We start from the raw sequence: 12501 nt of genomic DNA, 5'->3' as shown, positions 1-12501 counted from the left end.
ACGGATTGCAGACATCTGCCCCTGTTTGCAGTGCTTTCTGGGGGGGCTTTTCATTGCTGGTTGTTTTGAAGTGGAAGTTTGCTAGGGGAAAGAAAATGGAGAGGGACGAGTGGCTTGGGGGGAAGCCACAATGCAACTGGGGCCTGGGTTTATTCTGGTGGAGATCATTAGCTATGCTTAAGGTAGGTCTACACTGCAATCAAAGGGCTGCTGGCTGGCCCTTGTCAGCCCATTTGGACTCACAGGACTTGGGCTGCCAGGCTAAAAAGTGCAGTTAAAATTAAGTAAAATGTGTTTTTAGTGGAGTGAAAACCAATTGACTAAAATAGAGCAGCTAATGGCCATAACAGTGGCTGTGTCAGAAAGTGAGCAGATTTTATCTCTACTAAAGAGGGTACAAAGTATACACGTGTGTTTCTGATACCTGCGTTAAGGCTCCAAAACTGATAACTCAAGGTTTGGGATTGGGAATATCTTGCTGGATTATCGCCTGATTGTTCTAAACTTACATATACATTTAAAATACGGCTTTAAGTGGTGTTTGTATATATATTTTTTCGTTCTTTATACAGGAATTCGATACAGTGCTCCTGCCAGCTAATTTCTAAGTTGTTAGCTGCAAAAAACTTAAGAATTCTCAGGTGCCTAAGTAGCCCCTGGAATCATAGTTAAAGTTGCACCAGCCCCCAAATGTGAACTGGCCCCCCTGGTTCCCGATGCTTCTATGGCAAACCAAGCAGACGAGAGCATTCTGAGGAGTGGAGCCTCTCACACGGAGCATGAAGCCAGAGGGACAGAGTCATTTGATCTGCTTTATTTTCAGAATATTAAAAGGGTTGCTCCCTGTTCGGGATGGGATGAAAGTGAAATAAAAAAAGAAAAGAAAATGTTACGGTCTCTCTAACACAGTGCAGGAGAGAACACAGTCCTATCACCTCATCCCAATGCCCCAGGGATTGGCGTCCTGCTGCCTCCAAACGGGCACTTGATCACGGCGTGTCCTTGTTTTGGGCGGCAGCAAAGGCGCTCTGAGGTAGCAGCGTTCCCAAGACTGTTGGTCCACAGTTGGTCGTCAATTTCCCTCCCCCCCCGGGGAGAGGCGGTCAGTCGGAGGGGCTCTGGCATTCCCGGCAGTCTCTCATGTCCTCCGAGTAGTTCTCGATCTGGATGGTGGTGGTGTGGAAATTGAACGCTCCTTGCAGTTGGGAACTAGCCTCCTTCAGGATGGTCTGTGCATCGGCGTTTTCATCTGGAACAAACAGAAGCATGGAGGCCGGAGAGGTCACGTAATGGGGTAAAGACTTGGCCTTTGAGCCTGCCGGGGTGCACTAGCCGGGTCTGCCTAGCAGCAGCGGCTCCAGGCACCAGCGCTCCAAGCGCGTGCCTGGGGCGGCAAGCCGCAGGGGGCACCCTGCTGGTTCCTGCGAGGGCGGCAGTCAGGCCGGGGACCTCCCGCAGGCATGCCGCTGAAGACAGCCTGCCTGCCGTGCTTGGGGCGGCAAAAAAGCTAGAGCTGCCCCTGCTGCCTAGGCCAATCAGTTTGCAGGATCAGGGCCTTAAACTGTAAAATTTGGGGGGCAGGGAATCATATTCTCTTATCTAAGCGAGACTACGCAAAACCCAGCCAAACCACGAAGGTCTCTTGGGGTGGAAACTTGTGCAAAGTCACCAAAAAAAAAAAAAAAAAAAAAGGCTCCAATTTTGTACTAAAGGATCATGAGTGAATCTGGGTGAATCTAAGCAGAGCTCTGAGCTGGACGCAAAACCAGGCGAAGCCAGTGAAGCATTGCGGAATCTCCCATGATCCTCCCCTTCCAACAGCTTTTCTGCCAAGAGCGCTTGACGCCTCCAATGTGCATCTGCTTGGAACATGCTGCTCTACACCAAGGGTACAATCCAATATCACTGAAGCACCGGGAGCATTTCTATCAGGTCCTAAACATGTGTGGTGTTATTGTAGACATGTTGGTCCCAGGATATTAGGCAGACAAATGGGTGAAGTAACATCTTTCATTGGACCAAGTCCTGTTAGCTCGAAAGCTTGTCTCTTTCACTGACACAGTCCTGAAGAAGAGCTCGAAGGCTTGTCTCTTTCACCAACAGGAGTTGGTCCAATAAAAGATATTCCCTCACCCATCTTGTCTCTCTAACGGGCAGGCAGGGCAGATACTTACTGATCGCTATATGGACTGACAGCACCGGGTGCGACACAGTCAGGGCCCAGATGTGGAGGCTGTGAAGGGCTTTCACACCATTGATGGACAGCAAGATCTCCTTCACGTTGTTAAAGTCCACCCCTTTCGGGGTACCTTCAAGACCGCAAGAGGAACACAGGGTCAGAGCCCCACATCGGCAGGAAAGGGAGGTACCCTGTAACCCACGGGAGAACATACCACAAGGACGGGAATGGGTTAACCAGTCGTTCACTTAACTACCCTGCTCTGTAGAGCTCCTTACCTTCCATCAGCACTAGGACGACATCCCGGAGGATGGTCAGCGTCGTTCCAAGGACCAGGATTGAGAACAGGAAGGTACAGATGGGGTCTACGTATTTGTACTCTGGCTGGTAGGAGGAGGAAAGCTGTTACTCGGTATATTTAATATAAAGCTCACAAATGCCTCCTACTCAAACAACTGCCCGTGTAATCTCATTACACAATGCTCAACGGTTTCCTTCCTGAGTTTCGTTCCAAATGAAAATTCCATTTTTCCTCTTGCAATTGCACCGTGTGTAGTGACCGCTGAGTGGATCACAAGTTAAGCAGAGGTGCAGCCCGGTCACTGCTTGGATGGGAGGCCTCCAGGGAACGGCCAGGTGCCAGTAATTCAAAATGTTGCGCTCTTTCCTCTGAGTATGAGCAAGTCTGCACCAGAAAGGGTTTGCCAGTGTAGCTCTACTGGCAAACTGGCCTCGTGTAGACGCAGTTTAGAGTGTCAAAAAAGTGCTTGTCTCAGGATCTCTTACCCACTTTTTTGCCAGCATAACTGTACATGTGAAACTCTGAGCAGTATAATCATGTTGCAAATAAAATCACATCCCTAAGTGACATTAGTATGCTGGCAAAAAAATTCAGTCTAGACCTGGCCTGAGTGCTGACCCAATGCCCCAGCATAGTGTCACCGGACCACCTGGCCTCCTTTCTGATGAGAAGAGAAGCAGAGATCCTGACCGAGTGTGGACAATAAGGGTCCTATAGCACAGAGCTGGGGCATCAGCATTAGTGTCTCAGCTAAGTTCCAACTTGGACAGTACATCCCTGCATTCCCCTGAAGGTTCAAGTTCACAGAGAATCCCTCACTTCCTATCCTATGTAGTTGTGGAGTGCTGCTAGGCAGCTGCTGCACGGCATTCCAGAGGTGGCTGCATTTCTGTGGTGGGGGAAGTAAGTGAAATGCAATTAAAAAAAAAGAAATCCATATATCATCTGTGTTCTGCCACGAACTTCCTCTGTGTCCTTGGCCAAGGCATTCAGGGAAACGAAGGCAGAGAGGTTAAGTGACTTTCTCAAGGATAGAGAAGGAATTACTGGCAGAGCAAAGATAAGAACGCAAGAGTTCCTGGCTCCCAGTTCTGTGCTCAGACCACACCTTCCTCCCACAGGAGTACCTCTCCCTTCCTCCACCCGGGACAGCACGCGTCATGCTCCAACTCCCGTGCCACAACAAACGAAAGACACCCCGGACATCACGCAGCGGGGACTTAGCAGCCATCCGCGCCCAAGTCACTCTTAGCAACAGAGCCCGTACCTTGAAATATATGATGTATGCAGCTACCAGGACGCCAACGCTCTGCAGCAGGTCCCCGACCACATGGATAAAGGCGGCCTGGACGCTGGTGTTCCGCTGCTTGCTGTGGCCATGGTGGGTACGGCCCTGGTGGCTGTGCCCATGACCCGACTGGTGAAGAGTGACTCCCATTCTGCAGGGAAAACCGGAGCAGCGAGGTCGTCGAGCGAGGCACCTCAACCCACGGCCTCCTCCCACGCCTTCTGCGCCAACCGAGACAAGCCCTGCCCGCAGAGGGACAAAGCTACCTTCCCTGCATCTCCCCGTGCAGGGGGCGGTGCTAGGTTCCACACCGCTCTCGCTACCAGCTTCCGACCCAGACTGCGACATACTCATCTGCTCTGGCCTGTATCACCCTGGCTCGGTAACAGACAGCCTGGAGCCCTGACATAGAGGGAGGCTCAGATCCTCAATCCTATGCCCCACCGCGTGGGTCAACAGAACCCCAGTCTGGTAGTTCCCAGTAGAGGCAGAGGAGACAGCCCCCTTGGTGGCTCAGATTTTAGATACCAGCTCCAGGGAGTGGTGGGGGAAGGAAGAGGAGCACAGAGCCCTGCATGGCCACTTCCAAACCCACTTGCAAAATCCCTTCTGGCATTCTACCAACCAAGGGCCTGCCCCTGCTCCCAGTGGAAATCAACGGCCAGACTCCTAGGGGCTTCCAATGGGAGCAGGATCGGGCCCCGGGAGACTGCTAATCCCAGGATTAATGGCCTGTTTGGACTGGCGGGCCTTTCAGATTGGCCAGAAGAAACATTCCAGTGTGAGGGATTAACCTTTGGAATTTGACCAGCAGTTAATGAACCTTCCCGCACATCGCACATGCACCCCCTCGCCCCGGAGCATTCTCAGAGGAGCCGAGAGCCAGTGACCCGGCCGGACGTACATGATATTCACTGCCACAGCGCAGGCGGAGGTGATGAGCATGGCGCCCCCTTCGATCTCGTAGTTGTTTGAGAGCAGACGCTCCACTGCCAGGTAAACCAAGACTCCGGTCACCACCCAGATCGACAGCACGGAGAGCAGGGCCCCCAGGATCTCTGCAGAGAAAGCCCGGCCCACGCAGGGTTAGAGAGCAAGAAACGCACAGCAAATCCTTCTCCAGACACCCAGCCCTCACCACACGGGGGACAGCAGCCACGGAGCCTCATGCAGGGACTTCTCGGCTTCACGGCCGCCTCCCCAGGGCTGCACAGATTCCCCCAGCCCCAGGGACTGAGAGCGGCGTTTGTGGTGAGCCGCTTCCGTTGGCCTTATGCAGCTCCTGCACCAGGGAAAATTGCAGCTCCTTTATGGTTCATATATACCACCGGAGAAGCATATAGGGGTTGGAGCTGGGAGGGGGGTGGGGGGTTCAGAATTGACCCCTAAGGGCTGGTCTACATGGGGAAATATACTGGCATACCTCTAACAGAATAACGATTTTTCCACTCTAGCTATGCTGGTCCATTTGGACTAGTCCTAAAGGAGTTTAACCATTCTAAGTCACACCCTCATTGTTAGTTGCTTCTGATCCACCCTTCCCCTCCAGCCCCTCGGCTCGTCAATCATACCACCTTACCCTCCCCTCATGCCCACTACTGAAATAGAGCTGACGTGTCCTCTCTGAATTCAGCTCTCTGGGCAGTATACTCTCCCAGAATCGTTAAAGCGACACAACCCCGTCTAGTGTGGATGCAGTGACGCTGGTATCAAGGTGCGTACCCCGCTTTCATTTATACCTGTAAGGGAGGGGGCATAAGAACAAGGTCTGCTCTACACAGATTTTGTACCAGTTTATTTCACTCAGAAAATTTTTTAAACCGAGTTACTCTGGGACAGCTGTGGTGTGGATGCAGTTATACCTTCCCCTATGGAAATGAGCTATTTATTAGATAAGCTCCTATATACTGGTAAAACTGCATCCATACTAAGCGGGTACCATTTTAACCATCCCAGGACGGTTAAAGCAATACAACTTTGGAGTTTAGACACGACCTAATGGGCCTTTACCCCAAGAGAGCTACATACGTGCGAGGAGCGGTACAGATTTAACTCTTTCAATTAAACGTCGCCTCCCCCAACTGAAATAATAATAGCGGCACGACACCTATTTACAGACCAGGCCTCAGTCTGCAAGCACCTTTCACAGCACTAGCTCAATGTTAGGAAAAAATGAATGATGTCAAGATGACGACAGCAGAGAAACACCATGGAGATGGCTGGGAACGGAGAGGGGAAAAGGGGACTGGGTGTCTCACAAATGACAAACAGAGAGACAGACAAAGGGAGACTGGCGATGGGAATGCGAACAGACCTTTAACAACTGCAGCACTAAAGGGCCTTTATAGGAATGTAGCGAACAAAGGCAGTTGGAGGTTTCCCCGCCCTTGGGCAGATAGTGGGGCTGAAATAAATCTACCCAGCACATGGGCTTTTGGCTGCTGCATTTCGCAGGAGGCTGTCCTTGGTTTCAGCAAAGCCCTTCCCCTGGTTAGAACTGCAGCTAAGTGATGAGCAAACTCTACCTTGGGCAGGTCGTCCTCAGATGGAAGTTAATAGGGGTGGCCCTTAAAGGAGGGAGGGAATTACTGTATCCAAATACCAGGTCAGGAGAAGGGAAGGGGAACATCCCATTCCAGCAGGAGTGGCGCGGGGCTGGTTACAACTGGACCCAGCGTGAGGGGGAAGTACTTGCTGTCAGAAGGACCCAGTGGCTCAGCATGGGTGTTCGCTGGGGTAGGGTCCCACAGGGGTCACTAATGATCTTAGAGCCAGAGATGCCAACGATCCTGGAATAGTGGATCCACAGGGGCAGCCAAATGGGACAATCACAAGCCTCACCTGCTCGGGGGAGTCCGGAGTTAGCAAACAGCTTGCACTTGGAGCTACTGCAGTAGAGCTGCAGAGGATTTCCGTGCATTCAGGTGTGTGCGCCACAGGGTTGGGTCTGTTGGATCCCAGTTCTTAGCCTGCGTTGGCTGGATGGGACTTGTGTGGGATCCGGACATCTTCCCCATCCCCCGCTGCTCTGCAAATGTCCCTCCCTCCCAGCTGCATTCAAGAGCCTTTGCAAAACCCACACCAAGGAAGCTCCCTTCCTTTCAGATAACCCCAGCAGCCGAAAGGAGCATTGTTCGATGTCACCACACCCAGTGTTGTTCTTCCACTGAGCACCTGGGCTTCACACCCTGCCCTGCAGGGGAACCCACTCAGCAAGTTACCTGCTCGGTGCCAGCCAAAGTTCATGGTTTTAGTAGCCGGCCGCGAGGCCATCCACAGAGAAAACAGACTGATCATCATGCTGGCGAAGTCCGTCAGCAGGTGAGCTGCGTCTGTCATGATGGCCAGGCTGTGGGCCAGGTATCCCCCTGAAGTCGTGGAGGAGAAAGAATGAGTCAGTGAAAGGATGGAAGCCCCTAGCAGCACCAACGCTGCCCCTATGCCCTTCACAGATGGGGCACACGACCGGTGCCGAGGAAAACCTGAAAAAAGATCAGAGTCCATGTGATGGCAGGCTCCCCAGACCAGAGGGGCTCCCGGTAATAACCGGAGCCTGCTGCAAAATACTCATCTGGGTTTTCTGTCCCAGCAGAACCCCTGGTAGCTGGAGCCTACCCTAGTGCCAGCAGTGGGGCTATGAGCTGATGTGACTGTCTGTATCCCCCCCTTGGCCCCACACTAAAGGTGACTTTGAGACAGCCTATGTACTTCAGTCTAGTGAAGGACAGCCTCAGCAATCGTGCTGTTCACCCAGCCACTCTAACCCAGGGCCCAATTTTGCCCCATGGCAGTTTTTGCCGCCAATTTCAATGGGCTTAAGATCAAGGCCCTAAGGTTTGATCCTATCAAGTGCCCACCTTGCAGGACCAAGCCCGCACACAGATATACAATTATATTTTAGGGATTAGCTCTTTGAACAATTAAATGCAACCACTTCTAGGGCAGACCACAGCAGCTGTTTAACAGCCACACATAACAGTTTAGGGAGGAGGCAGCGAAGAATCTCTTGTCCTATCTAGCTGTTCCAGCACCTTGGCTCTTACCAGGCAAGGAAGCCATACAACATAGGCTACTTTGGCATCTTACCTACGACTTCTCCGGTCATAAAGACCAGGCAGATCACGGATGCGACGTAGAGTTTCCTTCGAGCCCGCTGCTTTTCGGAACCATAGTGGCTGCCAGCAGCCCGGTTGGAATGACAATGCTGGTTCCCCGGGAGGCCCAGCTCAATGGAGGACATGTCTGGAACGTACTTGAGCATGGAATTGCGAAAGTTCTTCTCGGAGACGCTCAGATAGGACCTGAATGACAGAGAGTCACCATTACTGACCACTCTTGGGAGCTGCTGGCTAAGACACTTGGGGAGAGGGGGAAGGAGATTTCCAATTGAAATTAAAATGTTGCCCCTTTGTACCCAAGGCCCTTCCCTTCCAACCCCCCCACCCCAAAGGAAACGTGCCCCAGGTTTTCAAGAGAAGCTAAGGAATTTTGGGTGCCTACCTTGAGATGCCCAATTCTCAGACAGTGCTGGAGCATTCACCCTCTGAAAGCCAGACCCCTTGGCGCCATCTCACGTTGGGCACCCCAAAATTACCAGTCACTCTTGAAAGTCCTGGCCCGAGCCTAGCTAGTCTCCCCTGCTTGAAAACACCCCTCCATCCAGGGAAGAATGGAAGCTCTAAAGCATGAAATCCCCACCCCTTCCTTCTTCCACCCATCACTCAATCTCTGCCCTAGAAGCCCTCCTCTTCCCCCCTTAGCACTCTAAAGGAACCACAGTTATTCCAGCTGTAGCCCCCATTTCCAAGTTCCCCCCAATAAGGGGCAGCACATGGAGGCAGTGTATTGGTTTGGTCTCCCAGACCAAATTACTGGGGGGCCCTTCTGTGTCACCCCCAGATGGGCAGAGAGACTCCAGGGCCAGGGAAACTGTTCAGCTACCTCCCAGCCAGAAGCAGGTGCCCTGGCACCCAGATCCTCAAAGCTATGTAGGTGCCTAATGCCCATGGGCATCAATGGGAGTTGGGCACCTAAATACCTTTGGAGATCCGGGCCTGGTGGCCTGGAAAGGGGAGAGAGGAGGCTGTAGCCAGGCTGGGCTCTCTCCCTGGGGTCCCACAGTGCATGGGGGAGACAGGCCAGCCCAGAAGCTGCAGAGCTGGGCTGTGGGGAGCACTGAGATCCCTTGCAAGAGATGGGGGCAGGATGGGGGAGATACAGGGGGCAGTGCTATGGGGGAAGGAAGAGGGCTGGGGTTTGTTACTGGGAGGAGGCTCAAAAGGGGGGGGGGAATACAATTGCCCCATGGAGGAGGTAACTGAAGGGGGAGAAATCGCCCCTCACCTGTCTCCGGGCTCCTCCAGCAGGTGCCGCTTCTCCTCCCCGTCCGCCATCCCCACCTGCCGGGGCGCGCTCGGCTCCGGCTCCGGCTCCAGCTCCCCTCCGAGGGTCCCCCGCGCCGGGCTCGCAACTGCCTCTTTATCTGGCCCCGGCCGCGGCCCGTGTGAAGCGCTGGGGACTCGTGTGCAAAAGGCCCGGCGGGGGCGGCGAGCTCTGGCCAGGCCCGGCTGCAAACTTTGCAGAGCTGCCTCCCGGGGCCGGGGAGCCGAGAGAGCCCCTGGCCGGCCACTCCCGTGCGCTCCGCGGGGCGCATTGCGCCTGGAGAGGCTGCGCGCTTCCCCCCGGGACGGCGAGGAGGTTCCCCCCGCCGGGCCCAGCCCTGCCTGGGGGAAGAGGGTCTGGCCGTGCAACCCCTTGGTATGCTCCAGCCCCGAGTCTCCCAGCCCAGCCTCCCCCTTCTCGGAGCGACGGATCGGGCATGAGAAGGCAGTGATCCCGCTGCCCCAATCCCCCCTCCCGGGGTGAGCCATGGGCCGAGTTACCGCCTCCCATCCAGCTCCCGCTGGAGCCTGATTCACTCCACGTAGCAACTGAGAAGTAAACCCGAAGCAGGAATGCGAAGCTCGCTGGTTCCCCAGCTCCATCCTGTCCCGAGCTAGTCACCTGTCCTGACATCTGGGCGCCCAGGCAGCAAGACTTCCATAGGGCAAACTTAAACCCCCCTGCCACATAGAACTCCAGGAGCTTGGCAAACTCCGAGCCACGGGTGAAATATCTGAAATCCCTCAACAGTTCCTGCTGCATCCCCCTTCCCCACACCTTCGCCCCCAGTGCCAGGAGGAAAAAGGAATGGGAAGCCTTGACTGAGTTAGACCTTGGAGCAGTTTAATGGATATCTGCTTTTAAATCGATTTAGTTGAACCAGTGCAAACCCCTGTGTGAACCCTCTTAAACTGGTTTTGAACCTGGTTCCTTTAATTGAAGTGATTTAAATGAAGGTGGTTTGAATTTAATTTAAAGCTTGTTTAAACTAAGGTGGTTAGAGTTTAAACCTGGCTTGAATGTAAACGGGTTTAAATCCATTCAATAGCGTCCACATGGGTTTCACTAAATCAGTTTAAAAGCATATCTTTAGTTAAACGGGTGACACTTTTACTAGAGACAACCCTAACAGAAACTGGTAGGGCTTTTGGGATATTCATGTAGCCATCCAATGTAGCTTGTGTTTGAAATGTACTGTTTTTTGGCCATGATCCTGCAAAAACGTATGCTTGTGAGTAACATCTGTTGAGTTCAGTAGGACCAACTCACCTGCATAAAATGACTTGTGTCTATAAGCTTTGTAGGATAGGGCCCTGGACTGTAAACTCTGGAGCACAGATCCCCTTTCCTCTATCGACTGTACAGATGCTGCTCAATAAATAAGTGATCTCCTCAAAAGCGGCGCCAGGGTTTTTACCGCCCTAGGCGGCAGCGCTCCTCCTCTGAGCATTCGACGGTGGGGGTCCTTCCGCTCCATGTCTTCGGGGCACTTCAGCGGCGGGTCCCGGAGCGAGTGAAGGACCCACTGCCAAATTTCCACTGAAGACCCGGAGCGGAAGGACCCCCACCGCCAAATTTCCACAGAGGCGGCAAAATGCCACACCCCAAATCCTGCCACCCTAGGCGACTGCCTAGGGTCGCCTAGTGGAAGCACCGGCCCTGGATCTCCTCTAATGTATCTTGGGGGTACACAAAGAACCAAAGTGTTCTTTGTAACCTCCCTCTATGTCAAGCTCTTTGGCTCTATTTACAGTAGGAACATGGTCTAAGAATTCTTCACACAATGCACAGTCAACCTGTGGAACTCCTTGCCAGAGGATGTTGTGAAGGCCAAGACCATAACAGGGTTCAAAAAAGAACTAGATAAGTTCATGGAAGATAGATCCATCCAGAGTCGTCCCGTCCATAGGGCAGATTGGGGCAACCACCCCGGTCCTGTGCTTTGGGAGGCCACGCGCTTCAGGAGGACGCGGGGGTGGGCCCAGACACAGGCCTTCCTTCCCCCAGTCTCTGGAAGAGACAGCTCGTTTGCCCTGGGAAGGGCGGTAGGGGCTTGATTGAACATAAGAACATAAGAACAGCCGTATTGGGTCAGACCAATGGTCCATCTAGCCCAGTGTCCTGTCTTCCGACAGTGGCCAATGCTAGGTGCTTCAGAGGGAATGAACAGAACAGGTAAACATAAGTGATCCATCCCCTGTCACCTATTCCTAGCTTCTGGCAAACAGAGGCTAGGGCACCATCCCTGCCCATCCTAGCTAATAGCCATTGATGGACCTACCCTCCATGAACTTATCTAGTCCTTTTTTGAACTGTTATAGTCTTGGCCTTCACAACACCCTCTGGCAAGGAGTTCCACAAGTTGACTGTGCATTGTGTGAAAAAATACTTCCTTTTGTTTGTTTTAAACCTGTTGCCTATTAATTTCATATGGTGGCCCCTTGTTCTTGTGTTATGAGAAGGAGTAAATAACACTTCCTGATTTACTTTCTCCACACCAGTCATGATTTTATAGACCTCTATCATATCCCCCCTTAGTCATCTCTTTTCCAAGCTGAAAAGTCCCAGTCTTATTAATCTCTCCTCATACGACAGCCGTTCCATCCCCCTAATAATTTTTGTTGCCCTTTTCTGAACCTTTTCCAATTCCAATATATCTTTTTGAGATGGGGCGACCACATCTGCAGGCAGTATTCAAGATGTGGGCGTACCATGGATTTATATAGAGGCAACATGATATTTTCTGTGTGTGTGTGTGCAACAGTCATTAGATCTGCTGTGTGTGAGGGGTGTCTGTCTGTGTGTGTGCATGCATGCATCAGTCATTAGATCCAGAGTGTGTGTGATATTGGATTGTGTGTGTGTATATGTGTGTGTGCATCAGTCATTAGATCAGGGTGGGGGGTGATATTGGATCAGGGTGAGTGTGTGTGTATCAGTCATTAGATCCAGGGTGTGTGTGATATTGGATCGTGTGTGTGTGTGAGTGTGTGCTCGTGCATCAGTCATTAGGCCCGGAGTGTGTGTGATATTGGATCGGGGTGTGTGTGTGTGCGTGTCACATTGAACATGGTGTATTTGTGCCTGCATGTCTGAGTGTGAGCTCGTGTGCACAAGCAGACCCACGACACATCCTGGCTGGCTCAGCCAGCCGGCCATTGCCATGGGCCCCGAACTTGGGAAGCGGTGCCCCTGGCAGGGCAATGTGGCGGCAGCGGCAGCAGGAGAAGGAGGGAGAGCACAGTGAAAATATTTTCCATGTCTTTGCCTGAAGTCATTCTGGGATTTCTGAAAAAAACGTGCTGTACATTTTCAGGGCTGCGTCACGAGTGGCCAGGATTACGACTAGCC

At 52.6% G+C, this 12501-nt stretch overlaps 1 protein-coding gene across 1 annotated transcript; it reads right to left on the bottom strand.

Moving 5' to 3' along the window:
* Positions 1–798: 798 nt before the first annotated feature.
* Positions 799–9532, bottom strand: SLC30A2 (solute carrier family 30 member 2). The gene is made up of 8 exons (XM_054011883.1): positions 9112–9532; positions 7855–8069; positions 6990–7136; positions 4673–4826; positions 3748–3919; positions 2458–2563; positions 2175–2309; positions 799–1249 (listed from the first exon to the last, which is right to left on the bottom strand). Exons 1-8 carry the CDS (start codon positions 9159–9161, stop codon positions 1104–1106), a joined length of 1125 nt encoding a protein of 374 aa, XP_053867858.1. The 5' UTR covers positions 9162–9532; the 3' UTR covers positions 799–1103.
* Between the last annotated feature and the right edge of the window lie 2969 nt (positions 9533–12501).

This window comes from Malaclemys terrapin, chromosome 22, assembly GCF_027887155.1.
Source record: "Malaclemys terrapin pileata isolate rMalTer1 chromosome 22, rMalTer1.hap1, whole genome shotgun sequence".
Lineage (NCBI taxonomy): Eukaryota > Metazoa > Chordata > Testudines > Emydidae > Malaclemys > Malaclemys terrapin.
This window is presented reverse-complemented; position numbering and strand designations above follow the sequence as displayed.

Bases quoted from the DNA above. Each gene is read 5' to 3' on its own strand.
- SLC30A2 (XM_054011883.1), bottom strand. From the start codon at position 9,161: ATGGCGGACGGGGAGGAGAAGCGGCACCTGCTGGAGGAGCCCGGAGAC. The intron at 7,137-7,854 runs GTAAGATGCCAA...CCACGACTTCAG, and splicing joins TATGACCGGAGAAGTCGTAG to GGGGATACCTGGCCCACAGC. The intron at 1,250-2,174 runs GTAAGTATCTGC...TGTTTGTTCCAG, and splicing joins GTCAGTCCATATAGCGATCA to ATGAAAACGCCGATGCACAG.